We start from the raw sequence: 15,384 nt of genomic DNA on the forward strand, positions 1-15,384 counted from the left end.
GGAAATATCTGGCACAGTTACTGTGTGCTGGCACTGTACCACACCCCACCCTACAAACAGTAATCTCAGCTCTCACGCCATGGGAACTGAGGCCAGAAGGGCGAGGTAGACTGTCCCAGGCCCTACACAGAGGAAGAGCAACGCCAGACTTTAAACTCTCTTTCTTCCAGCCTAGGATCTTGGACACAGCTCACTACCCCCTCCCCGCCCCAGTGAGAAGGCCCCCACAGCTAGCTGTAAAACCCAGTTGAGAGCAGGCTGGCGGAGAGATGAGTGTATTGGTCCTTGGGTCCAGAGGCCACAGGAAGCTGTTTTCCACCTGCTTAGCAGAGAAGGGATGGAAAAAGATGTGGGGGCCAATTTCCACCCAAGATAAGCAGGCCTCGAATCACCTTTTAAGCTGATCATGCCTATCACCACCCGGGCCTGGCGGCTCCTGTAACCTGTGTAGGCAGACAGGGGACAGAGACAGGGGCAGGACAAAGAGCACACCAGATCTGGGAACAGACCTACCACTGGATAGAAGCAGGGGCTTTAGAGAACACAGCCCCAACCTCCAAATGGCAGTCTGATGATGTCCCCCAGTTCAGACTCCTAAATCAGTGGTTTTTACCCTTCGTAATGCTGCAATCCTTCAATACAGTTCCTCATGTTGTGGTGACCCCCAACCATAATATTATTTCACTGCTACGTCATAACTGTAATTTTGCTACTGTTATCAATTGTAATGTAAATATCTGATATTCAGCCCCCGTGAAAGGATCATTAGATACCCAGAGGGGTCGAGACCCACAGAATGAGAACCAGTGTTCTAAGGGCTTGGCTGGCTCCTTGAGGCCCTAGTAATGCAATCAGAAACCCCGGATCAGATACCAGCCTTCTTGTGCTGTGCTCCTTGCCCTCTGCCCTCTGCCAATACTAATCCTGGGGCATGCGAAGCCTTTCCGGGAGCTCGAGATGGCCTTGAGGTTATGCAAAACCAGGCCAGTATTCATATTCTGGGGTCTATCGAATGTCACCGCCTCTCAGGGACTGGTGAAATACTGGAATTTCTGGCTAATGTGTAAACACTTGAAGATGGTTTGGTCTGTAAAAGTCCATGTTTCCATCTGCTGTGTGGGGTGGGGGAGCGGGGATTGCCAGAAGAGCACTGTGTTGGTGCATCTCCAGATGGCCATGGAGTAACTGCTGCCTCACTCTGGTGTCTGGGACCCCTGCAGTCCTGGATTTCTCAGCCCTTCTCTCTGCCCATTCCGATGTGTCACAGTTTGGGGTCTGTCCCCCTATCCATCCTGGGGAGGCAGGCATGTGGATGCCCACAACCTAGTCTGCTGCTTCTGAATACGAGCTCTCTCCAGATTCTTCCTCTGGATCTGGAGATGAACTTGGGGTTTGGTGAAGGCTAAGCCAGGAACTCACTTTCTCTCTCTTCCCTCACCTTTGCTGTGCTTGAAAACAAGCGCAGACCTGTGATCCCCACAACAGACCACCAATGTGCCCCCGCAATGTGGAACCAAGCTCCCGAGGGATTTGGGGGAGATCCATGGATACCCTAAAACCAGTGCCTCTGGGTGAGTGGAGGAGGGGCAGTCCTGAGAGGAGGAAGGGGCCAGGCAGGATATGGAGATAAAGGAAATTTCCTTGCTTCCACTTATTCCTAGGAACTGAGGCAACCAACCCATTTTACAGAAGAGCAAATAGAGGCTCAGGGACGAGGTAGAGATTGTCTGGGGTTCCCAGTCAAAGAGGATTAGAACCCCGCATGTCTCCACTGTAAGGAAGGATGTCCACAGGGGTCCTCAGGGTATTCCACTGACCCTGTCCCAGTGGTTTCCCCTTTGTGTCACCATTGACACTTTGTGAGTCTCACAGGTAAACTGAGGCTCAGAGAAGCCAGCAGTATGTCTGAGCACACACAGCACGTGTATTCCAGGGCACCTGTCCCATTCACCTCTGCTGCCTGCTCCTCCCACATTCTTCACAGCTGCTGGGTTCGGGGCTGAAGCTGGGCACAGCCCCGATGGCAGTGGCCTTGGGCTCAGAGCTCCCCACCTGGACTTGATTGGCTGGAGAACTGGTTCAGAAGTCTGTCTGTGGGTGGGTCCTTCGGTAAGAGATCAGTTAGATTTGGTCTGGCGGGAACACTGTCAATTCTGTTCTTTCTTTCATTATTTATGTGGTTTTGAGACAGGGTTTCTCTGTGTAGCCCTAGCTGTCCTGCAACTTGCTCTGTATGTAGACCAGGCTGGTTTCAAACTTACAGGAATCCACCTGCCTCTACCTCCCAAGTGCTGGGATTAAAGGCGCGCGCCACCACTGCCCACCCCTCCTTTTTTTCTCCTCCTCCTCCTCCTCCTCCTCCTCCTCCTCCTCCTCCTCCTCCTCCTCTTCTCTCTGTATTTTTTTTTTTTTTTGGTTTTTCGAGACAGGGTTTCTCTGTGGTTTTGGAGCCTCTCCTGGAACTAGCTCTTGTAGACCAGGCTGGTCTCGAACTCACAAAGATCCGCCTGCCTCTGCCTCCCAAGTGCTGGGATTAAAGGCGTGCGCCACCACCGCCCGGCCTTCTCTCTGTATTTTTGATTGTTTGCACAGTGCAAAACCCATCAGAGCTGGGCAGTGTTGGTGCACACCTTTAATCCCAGCACTAGGGAGGCAGAGGCAGGCGGATCTCTGAGTTCGAGGCAAGCCTGGTCTACAAGAGCTAGTTTCAGGACAGGCTCCAAAGCTACAGAGAAACACTATCTCAAAAAACCAAAACCAAAACCCAAAACCAAAAACCCTCATCAAAGTAATACCCAGTGTGCTAACAGGAGTGGCTGTGGAGGGCACTGGTGGTCATGGGTCCCTTCCTAGTGAGGTCCTGAGCAGATGGTAGCAGTTAAACAGGCAAACAGGAAGCAAGACGGGTATTGGGTGGAGGGTTCATCTGTCCTCTATGGCTGGAAAGAACAAATCCCGTGGGTCTGTAGTGAGATCCAGGGGGTGGAGGATGGATGAAGCTACAACTCTTAGAGCTGGCGTCCCCTCCCAGTAGGCCACCCTGACCCATCCCGGCTCTGCTCACATAGCCAGGAACGAGAAAGTACTATCTACTTATTCTTTGCGTTTGTTCCGTTCCCTGCTACTGTCCACACCTGTCCACGCTCTGCCACCCCTCCTCCCTCTGCCCAGCTGGCCTTCTGTGTATGTCTGGCTCCTTCCTCATCTACCTAGTTAGTATGTGCCGGGGGCTGTCTTTGTGGATCTCAACTCTAACGCCCCTTTTCTATCCTTTCGATGAACAGGGCCTTTCAAGTTGAGAGGTGTGTTTTCGGGAGCCTCCTACCAGCCCATCAGTCCCATAAGGTGAGCACAACCTTCCGGACATCTCTGGCCCAACCATCCTCTACAGCATGTCTTCAAGGATGTTCCCTGTACCTTGATATCTGGAGGGAAAAGCAAATCCACTCCTCTGGCTCCTTATAGCCTTGTAGACCTGTGGTGGCCTCTGTAGATCTCCCTTGCTTGTTTTGGTCCTCACATGCCACCTACTCCTGACCTGATGACCAGCCCAGGCTTCAAGGACCCTCTTGACTATAGTGAGACACAGAGTATCCTCCCGGTCACTAGCTCCACCCTAGCCCATCTGAGATGTGTTTCCTATCTCATCTCCAAGGACCTCAGGCCTCCTTTCTCTTCTGGCTTCCAGTACTTCTGGCTCTTAAGATGTTCCTAGCTTCTCCCTTCTTCTTGAGAGAAGCAAGGGACAAGAACCACAGAAGCCCTTGCTGTGCTCCCCAGACTCCTCCTCCTGCCTCTTCCTCAGAACAGCTTCCTGGCTTTGCCTTCACCTCCACCTTGTTTTCAATTCCAATGCCCCGTTTTCCTTTGGGCCCTGTGCCTCTGTGAGAGAACCGAGACCCCCGTGATTCACCCTAAACCAGTGCAGCCAGATTCCCAAGCATCTCCGTCATTCTGGAATCTCTCTCTGTCCTGGAGTCCTCCCAGGTTGCTTTGTGACACTGTTAGCCAGTGACTCTGAATGCTGTCTTCGTCAGACTCCTGCTAGCATCCCCCCTCCTACCTTTCTCCACGCTATCTGTACACTGTCACCATCTACCATGGGCTTCCATAAAAACCGCTGCACACTTTCTCCAAGGACGGCTACCTGCCTGCCAACTCCTGCAGCTCAGAGGCCAGAACCAGGGTTGATGGGTCTGGGGCCAGCTGCAGATCTGTCACATGGTCCTGTGTTCCCATAGGGCGCTGGAGACCTTCCATGATCCCTTACTTGGACCCCAGGGCCTTTGCACTTGCTGCTTCTCTGCTAGAAATGCATTTTTCAGAGTTTTGGTTTTAGCTCTAATGTAACTTCCTGAGTCAGGCATTTTCTGACCTGCTGAGATTCTTCCCAGCCTCAGGGCCCCTTCTCACTGCAATCTTGTGTCTTTGGTGGGTTTATTGTCCTGGAGTTCACCTTAGTATTTGCTTGTGTGTTCCTTCCTTGACTGCTGCCTTCACCAGATTCTAAATTCCAACCCAGGCCAGCAGAAACCTTGTCTGTCCCGTTAGCCATCAGTAAACAGTAGGGACTTAATAAATATAGGGGATGAGGCCAGCCTGGTCTACAAAGCAAAATAGGTATAGGGATGTGTTGTCTCACTTCATGTCAGCTTGACACAGGCTAGAATCATCTGAGAGGAGGGCATGCTAATAGAGATAAAATGCCTCCATGAGATCCAGCTGGAAGGTATTTTCTTCGTTAGTGTTGGTGGTGTTAATTAGCCTATTGTGGGTGTGGCCATCCCTGGGCTGGTGATGGTCCTGGGTTCTATAAGAAAGCAGGCTGAACAAGCCACAGGGAGCAAGCCAGTAAGCAGCACCCCTCCGTGACCTCTCAGGTTCCTGCCCTGTTTGAGTTCCCAACTGCTTTTGTCGATGAACTGTTACATGGATCTATGAGTGAAGTAAAACCTCCCCTCCCCAAATTGCTTTCACTCGTGATGTTACATCACAGCAACAGTAACCCTGACTAAGACAAGCAGTGACTAAATTCTAGATGAAATAATACTTCAGCTTTTCTATTACCTGAAAGACTTGTGGATCTTCCTTTTTATATTGCCAGGGTATCCCACCCACCCGGAGGGAAACGGACCAAGCAAGCTTCTAATTGCCCTGTAAACCCCAGCTCAATACACTCCCCCCTGGCCTCTCTGCTCCTTTTTTGGCTTTTGTATATCATTTTGTATCTCTATTGTGAGGTTAACATGGCCATGCAATGAAGCCTCTTGGTTATCTCTGCAAGGGAGGGTTTTATGAAGGTGTTCTGCCCACACGACCTCCCCAGCCCATCTTATGCCCCCGTGGTAGCCAGAAAAACCTTACAAAATTTCCAGTGTCATTAGGCAATTCCATCTAGGCCATCCTATCCTACTCAGAATAACATCCTGATTCCTGACTATGGTCCAGAATCCAAGCATCTATATCCTGCTATCCCACACCTCAGTGTGGTCCTGCCTCTGGGTGTTGGTATCTGCTTTCCTTCCTGCCTGGTGAGCTCTTGCTCAGGAATGGCACGGCTGGGTTCCTCTCATGCCTTCCCCCATCACGGGGCCTGGTGCATAGTGGGTATCCAGAAAGACTGTTACTTTACAGAAAACCAAGCCACTAGAAACTTGACAAGACACTAGAAGTGTCTTGCAGGGGTGAGACACTCTGTGACATTTGCTGTGGGAGTTTCCAGGCCCGTGGTTCTGCATGGCAGGCATAATGTGGGCTTGCTTGGGAAAGGGGTGGTTTGCACACAGGGGGCTGATCCTGCCATGGACCCTAGAGCCAGCGACCACACCAGCCTCCCTGTGGTGGGTGGGGACTGGCTGCAGGGGCACTGTGAGTTGCAGCTCACCTGACAGCAGCATGGGGTCCTTATCCACAGACTTGCGCACCTGGTCAGACTCCCCTGTGAGCGAGCTTTCATCGATCTTGAGGTCATTGCCCTGGATGAAGAGGCCATCGGCAGGAAGGAGGTCACCTGATTGGAGGAGGGCAGGGGGTCAGCAGAGTCAGGTGGCCAGAGAAGCTGGGGCATCCCTGGGGGAGGTGCCCCAGCATGCAGAACCACGGTGGCATCTGGAAGCCAATGGGCAGCTAAAGTGACATCCTTGGGGCCTGACACAGAGCCACCTTGGTTCATGCAGGTATGCTCTTCATAATGTATTTCCTTTGACCTGATGGGCCCAGGGTGGTTTGCAGTTTATTTTCCTGTAGTCTTTTCATGGCTGGGAGGAGGTCTTTTATAACAGAGCAGGCTATTTTGGGGGTGGGGGGGGACTGAAGACATTCCAATCAAGTGAGTCACAAGGACTGAGTGAGGAGGGCCACTCCAATCTCCCAGCCTGTGTCTACGGACCCAGGATATATCTTCTCCAAACCCCCTCTGGAGCCTGTCTATGGGCTTTCTGATAGCAATATGACTGGCTTAGGATACTCACCACCCACTTCAACTCTTGCTAACTTTCACCAGCCTGGAAAGATCTCTCTGAAGTCGGTTCAAGGACGGGAAATGGGTTTTGTTAGTGATGCAGTGCTGGGAAGCCTTCTGAGGCTGTATTCAGATTATGAGCAGTGATTGATTAGTCATGTCTGCTATAGATGGAAGCTGGGGTGCAGGAGCATGACCTTTCTGATTTAACTGGATGGGAACTTGTCTCCTCGGGGATCCTCAGGGCCGCAGAATACATTTTGCCACAACATCAGCCTTTAGGGTCCCCTTCCCCTACCATTCCCTGGGTTAGGATCTTTGTATCTGCTGGTCCTGTCCCACCTCTACCCAGATTCCAGCTCTAGAATCATGGCCAGAAAGACTTGCCATATTTGATCTGGGCGATGTCCCCGACCACGATCTCAGCCACTGGGATCTGGACCACCTGGCCGGCCCGGACCACGGTGAACTTCTGCTCCTGCTCGATGCGGCTCTGCAGGCCCCGGAACTGTTTCTCCTTACTCCAGTCATTGAAGGCTGTGACCAGGACCACGCAGATGACCGACAGCAGGATGGCGGCCCCCTCAATCCAGCCTGCTTCTGCCTCGCCTTCGTCCTCTGCCCCACCCTGGGCCGTGGCACATCCTGTAGAGAGACAAAAAAACAGTGGGTCCCCAGGCCACCAGACAAGAGCTTCCATACTGCTCAGCTAGGCCAAGTCACCACTGATACTCAAATGACGGCCTCGCTGTTCCTCTGTGTGCCATGCTCTGGGCAAAGGGCGCCTCCCGGTTATTTTATAAGGCCCCTGGGGTGTGTCTGTCACTGATGGGGATGCTAAGGCTTCTCAGAGAGACCTACTAACTTCCCAAACTAGGCGGGTGGAAAGCGAGAATGCTACCCCAGGCAGTAAGACTTCAAAGCCACCACCTGAACCACACTGGCCCTACCTTCGTCCTGGCTGTGAGACCTCAAGTGAATGACTCTGTCAGTCAGTTCTCACAGTCAGGATTTCATGGAGCCCAGGCTGGCCTCAGATTGGCTATGCAGCTGAGATGATCTTGGAATCCTGATCCTCCTGCCTCTACTTCTGAGCGCTGGGATTAATTTCTCCATGCCTACCTTGATGCAATACCATGGAAGTGGAGGCGGCATTGCTGACAACACCTCCTGGGGCTTTGGGACAGGAAAGGGGTGGGCTCTTGGGCACACTAAGTGTGTAGCAGGTTCTCCGCAACTCAGGCCACAGCTAGGGCAACAGAATCTACCTGACCTGCAAGGGACCCTGCACCCCATGCTTGGCACTACTGAGTCCCCAGTACGGGCCTACAGCTCTCAAGGTTGGTCAGACATATGGGGCAGTGAGAAATGGAAAAATACCAATATGCTTAACATGGAGGCTCAGGCCCAAGGTCTACAACACTAGGCTGTGAAGAGCCTATGACTCTCCAACCTCTCCTTGCTCTCCACGGAGGTCCCCAAAGCAAGAGGCACCTGACATTTCTGAATGCAGAACCCAAGACTCTGAGTGGCCAGGGGTCACATCCTGGGTGAGAGCTGGGTGTTCTCCTCATGGTTTATATACCAGGAGTGGTGTTTGATCAACTCCTGGTCAACTCAGAAGGGCGCTTTCCACAGGGGCTAGGCTGGCAGGGTGCTGGGCAAGCCTCGAGCATCTATCCTCATCCTTCAGATGGTCAAAGAAAGGAAAGAGGCTCAGAGACGGGCAGTGACACAGCTAAAGTCACACAGCAGATCTAGAGTTTGGATTCAGACCTGGAATCTGAGCTCGGATTTGTCCTGCCCTGAGTCTCTGAGCCTCTGAGCCCATGGCAGGTGGCAAAGACTCATTTGATCATCTGGGCATCCAGTGTGATTCCAAAGAATAGTGAACAGAAGTTTCAAGAAACCCCAACAGAAGCTTCTGGAAACACAGGGGTCAGAAGCAATGAGACAAGAAGGTCAGGAAATACCTGGGAAGGCAAGGGGTCACTATGGCCAGGAACAAGTGACACTGGAGGATCCAGGTCCTCAGCTGAATCAGAACTCCCTAAAGGCAGTAAACTCCTGAAGGGCTTTCAAGGCTGTTTGTTCCCTTGGAAGCTTTGAATTGTCTCGGTAACTTAAAACCATCCTACCAGATCACTGTTTGAAGGTAACAGCTATTATATTGGTGCCACTGAGAACTGCCCCTGCCGCCCCTCCCCGAGTTCAAATCTCAGCTGCAGACTGCTAGGTAGCAGTTTCACCATAGTGTCTCAATTTTCTCATCAGTAGATGGGGTGATCATGGGTGTTCCCCTCCTCAGGTGGTCTCAGGGTAAGGGGACCCTTCTTGTGAAGTGGCCGCCATGGGGTCCCACGGGCCCGAGCCTTGAGCACATGACGCAGAGCAACAGAGCAGGAACCAGCTGGAATCCAGTCACCTGAGATGAGGGAACTAAGGGCTGTGGTCCTGTGTCACTATGAACAACCCCCACAGAGTTACGAACCCCTACCCCAAGGGTGGAAAGAACAGGGAGCCTTAGAGATGGAATTCTCATGCTGCCAGCTCTTAGTGCCACAGAACTCAGTCTCCTGGCGTGCGACCAAGCACAGAGGAGACACGATCAGCAAGGAGACACTGCAGCTGCACTGAGCATGCCCAGGCCTCTTGTCATTACCCCCTAGGTGACCCAGTCTCACAGCTGTTCACGCAGCTGTCACGCTGGGTGCCGTCAGAAACCCAGAGAGAACTTCCAGTATACTGAAGGTGGAAAGTTATACACTAAGTACCCACAGAAGGTTCCAGCAGGAGCCAGAGGATGGTTGTATACACTCTGAGACACGAGGGTGGGGAAGGGAGGACTCAATCCAGACCCTGATACTTCATTTTGTAGGATTTTGGTTGTCCCCACTTCTTGCCACATGCTCTGTAAAGGAGACACCTGTCTCCCCTTGTGTGCTTCTTTGGAGCCTCTCTCTCTCTCTCTCTCTCTCTCTCTCTCTCTCTCTCTGTGTGTGTGTGTGTGTGTGTGTGTGTGTGTGTGTGTGTGTGTGCAGGGCATTACTAGAGTACTGGGACATTTAGAGTCAAATCAGTACATCACGTTGAGATTCCAGACTCAGAAAGACTCAGATTCAAAGTCCAGGCCTTGCTATGCAACTCTAGGTAAGTGACTCAGCCTCTCTGAGCTCCCAACAAACATCTAGCATATGCCAGGTACTCTGCCCCTTTTCCCGAGTGTCCCACAGATCCTTCTTTGGACCCTGCTGCCCTGTGTTCCAGGATCTGTGTCCCTTCTTCAGATCAAAAGGTGGGGCTTCAGGAGCCCAACCATTGTCAGGATTTGGTACACCTGGATTTGAGCCTATATCCCCTAGGGTCCTCTACTTGCATGACACCTGACTGTGACATGAAGGCCAGGTGTGAGTCTCTCATACTGGCTTGTCTACACTGAGGGCAGCTTAAGGCCTGGTTTGGGGCTACAGTCCATGTATCTGAGGCCAATTATTTATTTATTTTTTTGCTTTTTTCTGGCATTTTATTGATTTTTTTTTTAAATTTATTTATTTATTAAAGATTTCTGTCTCTTCCCTGCCACCGCCTCCCATTTCCCTCCCCCTCCCCCAATCAAGTCCCCCTCCTTTGTCAGCCCAAAGAGCAATCAGGATTCCCTGCCCTGTGGGAAGTCCAAGGACCACCCACCTCCATCCAAGTCTAGTAAGGTGAGCATCCAAACTGCCTAGGCTCCCACAAAGCCAGTACGTGCAGTGGGATCAAAAACCCATTGCCATTGTTCTTGAGTAGTTCTGAGGCCAATTCTATGCAACTGTCCTCTCCTCTTCTCCCAGCCCAGTACTTCCACTTGTCCAGTAGAACACAGACCACACTCTAGTCAGACAAGAATTGCTAGCTGAAGCAGGGTGATGGTGGCACACGCCTTTAATCTCATCACACGGGAAGCAGAGGCAGGCGGATCTCTGTGAGTTTGAGGTCAACCTCGTCTACAGAGTGAGTTCCACACCTGGCTCCAAAGCTACAGAGTAACCCTGTCTTGAAAAACAAAACAAAAAACAAAGAACAAAACAAAAAAAAAGAATTGCCAGCTGAGATACCACTCTTGGATGCTCAGGATAAGGGCAGGTGAGCAGTGCAGGAGGTGGACTCCCGTCTGGGGCTGCATGCAGCATGCGTAGCGAGCTGGTGGGAAGGGTTTCACCTCTCCGTGGGGACTAGAATACGGGAAACCTGCCCTGCCTCTATTACTTTGCTAGTGGGACACAGTGTAGGCAGCTGCCTTCCACTGAAACTGTGGCTGGACCAGCAGCAATGAGGTGTGGCAGGGGCAGAACCAGGTCGACTCAGGACACACTCCAGTCACCAAGACATGATCTCTGGGCTCTGGGTTTGTGTACCCCAGAGATGTTCATGGCAGCAGTCATCTGTCTGGAGCCACGGGGTCTCTCCTGGCACACCCCAGGACCTCTGTTGTCCTACCTTGGCCTCTGCCAGCTGCCCTCGTCTCACCTTGCTCAGCAGGGCCACAGGAGGCCACTGATGCCGGTGACTCAGTCCCAGCCCTCTTTGTGGAGCTGGATGTTTTTTTGCCAGAGCCTCAGAGTTTCAGCCCCTTGGTGGGTGACCTTGGCACATCTTTCACAGGCTCCGGGACTCATAAGAATAGCATCTAGCTCCTCCTGGGTCTAGCCTGATGAGTGCACTTTCTATCCCTCGCCAATGATAACTTCTCCTTGCAACAGATGGAGACCATTACAGAAAGCACAACCAATCAAAATGCACGGTTGTGGAGCTCAGTCCCGGAGGATCATCTAGAAAACATTCCCACATCTTAAGGGTCAGGGAACATTTAGGAAGAAAGGGCAGAAAGATGGTAAGAGCCAGAGGATCAGGGGCTTTGCTGTGTGATTGTCTCTAAATAACAACAGAAGCTGCACCCATAACGTTTCATCAACACAACCGCGCAAGCGTGATCTGAGCAAGGATGACTCAGAGAAAGAGCCCACGAGACCCCTCAACCTTCACAAAGAACTACAGAAACCGAATAAAACTGGGTGGGACAGCTGGCCCTCCCCAGGGAAGAGCACACCAATTGGCTGTCCAGTGCCAAAGGTCACTCCTGAAAACATGCAAATAATAATATATGGACACAATAGGATATATTTAGAGACTTATAGGTATATACAAATAGATATATGCATGTAATAATCACTGATTAAAAGAGACTTGGATGGAGCTAGAAAACATCATATTGAGTGAGGTAATCCAGACGCAGAAAGACAATTATCATATGTACTCACTCATAAGTGGTTTTTAAACATAAAACCAGCCTACAAATCACAATCCCAGAGAACCTAGGCAACAATGAGGACACTAAGAGAGACATACATGGATCTAATCTATATGGGAAGTAGAAAAAGACAAGATCTCCTGAGTAAATTTAGAGCATGAGGACTTTGTGGGAGGGTTGGGGGAGGGGAGCAGAGAAAAATGTAGAGCTCAATAAAATCAATAAAAAAACAGAAAAAAAAGAGAGACTTGGAGAGATGGGAGGGGGATGTGAGAGGGCTTGGAGGGAGGAAAAGGAAGGGAGAACTGTAATTCAATTATAATCTCAAAAACAAAGAAAGAAAGAATAGTATTTGTCTACAGAGTTACTGTGTGGCTTAGGCGATGAGGCAATGGCTTCGGCCACAACAGTTCCTGATTTGGGGTCGCTCTGGCAACTGTAGGACACATGTCAGCCTTATCGTCTGCAGGCTTCTATATTGGCTGAAACTGTAAGGAAGGCTGTCCACAGAACACCCCCTCACTCTCCTATGGGAACGTCCGTCCCAGGATCCACTATCAGAAACCTCACCCCCTTTCTTGTTGATAGCTTGGCCTGTGAAAATCACCCATCTTCCCTTTCTGCCCTAGCTACTGGGAAGCTCAAGTCAATCTTAAATCTGAATCACAGTAGCAATTATAACGGATTCATTTGCGTCTACCATTTTTCTGCCCGACTTTTTATTTGCCTTTCTTCCTATCCTCTATGGAAAGAAACCATATGAAAAAGAAAAAAAAAAAAGCCAGGGCCATTTAGATGGCGCAGTGGATAAAGTGCTCACTGCCAAGTCTGGTGACCTGAATTCAATCCCCAGAACCCATATGGTGGAGAGAGAGAACCCACTCCGCTCCCATGGTCAGGTGACAGAAAGGAATGGCCTTGGAAGGAGCTTGGCAGCATGTTGTAACATGCTCCACAGCCAAACCCAGCCCTTTCTTCTTGGTGTGCACTGTGGTCCCACGCCAGATATTAACCCCCAGGCTCCCATATAGGTGGACTTTGGAAACGGGACCTTGGTGAGGTAATATGGATTAGATGAAGTCATGGGGGCCATCCCAGGGCAGGGAAATAGCTAAGGGAACATGAATGCCTGGCCTTACCATGCAACCCCACCGCCGTGCTACAGTGCAGCTCAAGCCCCTCACCAGATGCACTGCCTTGTGGTTGGGCTCGGGAGTCTCCAGAACAAGAGACATGTCTCTTTATTAACCACATAGTCTATGATAGTTCGATATTTAGTTACCACGAACTTAGATACTGGGTGGCCCAGAGCAACTCATCCTCCTTCTCTATACCCCAGTTCCCTTATGTTTAAAGGATGCTCAACCTGGGAATACTGAAGGCGTCTAATAAATGCCCACTGTAGTTATCACCACTGTTGGTCTAGCCTTGCACTCACGGTGGGCTGACTGGGACCTTGGGCATGCAGTGGTCTCTGTGGCCCGAGTCCCAGCCAGGTCGCTCCCGCTGTACAGTGCTGTGGTGTACAGTGCTGTGGGCACTGTCCGTACATGCACCCTTCTGCATGCTGTGTGCTCTGGAGTGTCCGGGACACCCTACCTTCGTTGCTCTCTCCGGGTGGGTGGTAGAAGGACAGTCCCAGGGAGATGATGGCTGCTATCTCCAGGATGATGAGCGTCACGTCCTGCAGCGCTTCCCATACCAGCTGCAGGAAGGTTTTTGGCTTCTTTGGAGGTATGAAGTTTTGCCCAAAAATCTGTTTCCTCTTTTCCAGGTCTGGAGCAGTGCCTGGCAAACCTGTGGACAGAGGGCAGTCGAGTTGGGCAGGGGCCAGGAGAGATGCATGCCTGTCACTGGGAGCTAAGGAAGGAACAGGCAAACATGGCAGGAACCTTCCAGGCTTTCGGCCTAAGGAGCCCAGTGTTCCAAGCAATTCATGTCCTGAGGGTGCCCCTGCTAAGTGAATGGAGGAACCTAGAAACATGGATGCTTCCAGACTCATGGTGGTACTCGTCCCCATGAACATGCATGCCGAGGAACACTTCATACACCTGATTCTTGAAATCATAGCTCAGCTCAGCCCAGCCCACTGCAGCTCGGCAGAGACATATCACACAAAGCCTCCTCCATACTAAGTGCCGAACATCTGATATAATTTACTGATTATGGACTGAAGGTGTCCCCCTAGATGGCTGGATAGGTACACTGTCACCCAGTCACAAGGTTGAACAACTCTTAGCCAGGCCATTGTAAGTTGGGGAATCTGTGACTATCCAAGTCCAACTCCCAGGACCTGGGTCAGGGACCTGTCTTGGGCAAACACTCTCCGGAGGTGTGACTAAGGCCAGAGCATCTACGATGACCCAGGTGTCCCTCTGTCCAGAGATAAGTGTCCTTATGGGTGACACTGACTCAGGCTGTAAGACAGCTGTGTAAGAGGGTGGACAGAGATCGGAGGGACAGTTGCAACCAAGGATCCCAGAGTTACCAGATTCTGAAAGACGTTAGGGATGACCTCTCCTGTTGCGTGTAGGGCAGGGTCTGGCTAGCACTCAGCTTTGGATTTGGGGCTTCAGAGCCATGAGAGAGGCAGCTATTCCTGGCTCAAGGCCACCTAGTATGTGACAGTCTGCTCCAGTGAGCATGCAGCCTGCTTCTTCCCCGGCTCTGAGTTCCCACTTCTTAAACACGGCAGCGCTTGGTGAACTGCCTCTGGGCTTTGGATCCAGCCTGACCCTCAGTTTCCCCTTCTGCTGTGAAGATAATGGCGACAGTGGTGGTGAGGGCACCTAACCCACAGGCTCGTGTGTTGCTTGAGCCAGCAAGCGTTTTGTATGCCCCTGGGCAGTGTGCAACCCTGCAGCAGATCCTGGGGCAGAGCTGAGAATGCCACAGCGCAGCATCAGCTGGGAGCCAACCTCCCATGGGCAAACATATACACTACTGTGAGATCCATCTTGAGGGCAGCAGGCGCTCAGGTGGTTCTGGCTGTGGTTCCTAGACCAGAGCAGCGAGCACAGCCTTGATATGCACCTGTTGGAGCAGTGGGGCCCACTGACAATCTACCAGCTCTCTGAGTCTAGATAACCCTGTAGCCTCATGCACCTGACCTCTGACCTTGCAACTTCATTTCCATATTGAAGCCAAATGTCCCCTTCCACGGCACTGCTTTTCGTCTGACTTCTAGGCTATAGCTGAGGTCTCCCTTTCATCTTCTGCCCTCATCCTGGTCCACCCAGGGCCCTCCCTGACTGGCCTCTGGCTCCCTCTGCCCCATATGCCCATGCTGAGCCCTCTACACGGCCTCTTCTGTGTGTCTGGACTCATCTACACAAAGACACAGATGGCTAAGGACTAGGGAGCCCCTTGGTGGATGTGCAGAGACGGAAGTGATGAGCACTAGCAGGGGAATAAGGTGCGTGGCAGACACTTGGACCACAGCAGTGTCCTGTTCTGGCTTATGCTTCTTATTAACTTATTATTATTATTATTGTGTGTAGATGTGTGTGAGATGTGTGTGGGCACCTTTGTGTCATAGCATGTGTTTAGAGACCAGAGGAAAACTGTGGAGCGAGTTCTATTTTTCCACCTTCATGTGAGTTCTGAGACTCTTGGGTTGTCAGGCTTGCAGAGC

General features: G+C 51.4%; 1 protein-coding gene across 12 annotated transcripts in view; it reads right to left on the reverse strand.

Moving 5' to 3' along the window:
- Atp2b2 (ATPase plasma membrane Ca2+ transporting 2) overlaps positions 1 to 15,384 on the reverse strand; it is a 318,107-nt gene that overhangs the window by 70,659 nt on the left and 232,064 nt on the right. For 11 of the 12 annotated variants that reach the window (XM_041643604.1, XM_041643646.1, XM_041643626.1 and 8 more), the window contains 3 exons: positions 13,350 to 13,547; positions 6,848 to 7,105; positions 5,885 to 6,010 (listed from right to left, as the gene is read on the reverse strand). In XM_041643604.1, coding sequence (XP_041499538.1) covers positions 5,885 to 6,010; positions 6,848 to 7,105; positions 13,350 to 13,547 — 582 coding nt within the window. The remainder of the gene's footprint in view (positions 1 to 5,884; positions 6,011 to 6,847; positions 7,106 to 13,349; positions 13,548 to 15,384) is intronic. The other variant, XM_041643656.1, reaches the window with a different exon arrangement.

This window comes from Microtus oregoni, unplaced genomic scaffold, assembly GCF_018167655.1.
Source record: "Microtus oregoni isolate MIOR12 unplaced genomic scaffold, Mior012 000002F_ref0000024, whole genome shotgun sequence".
Lineage (NCBI taxonomy): Eukaryota > Metazoa > Chordata > Mammalia > Rodentia > Cricetidae > Microtus > Microtus oregoni.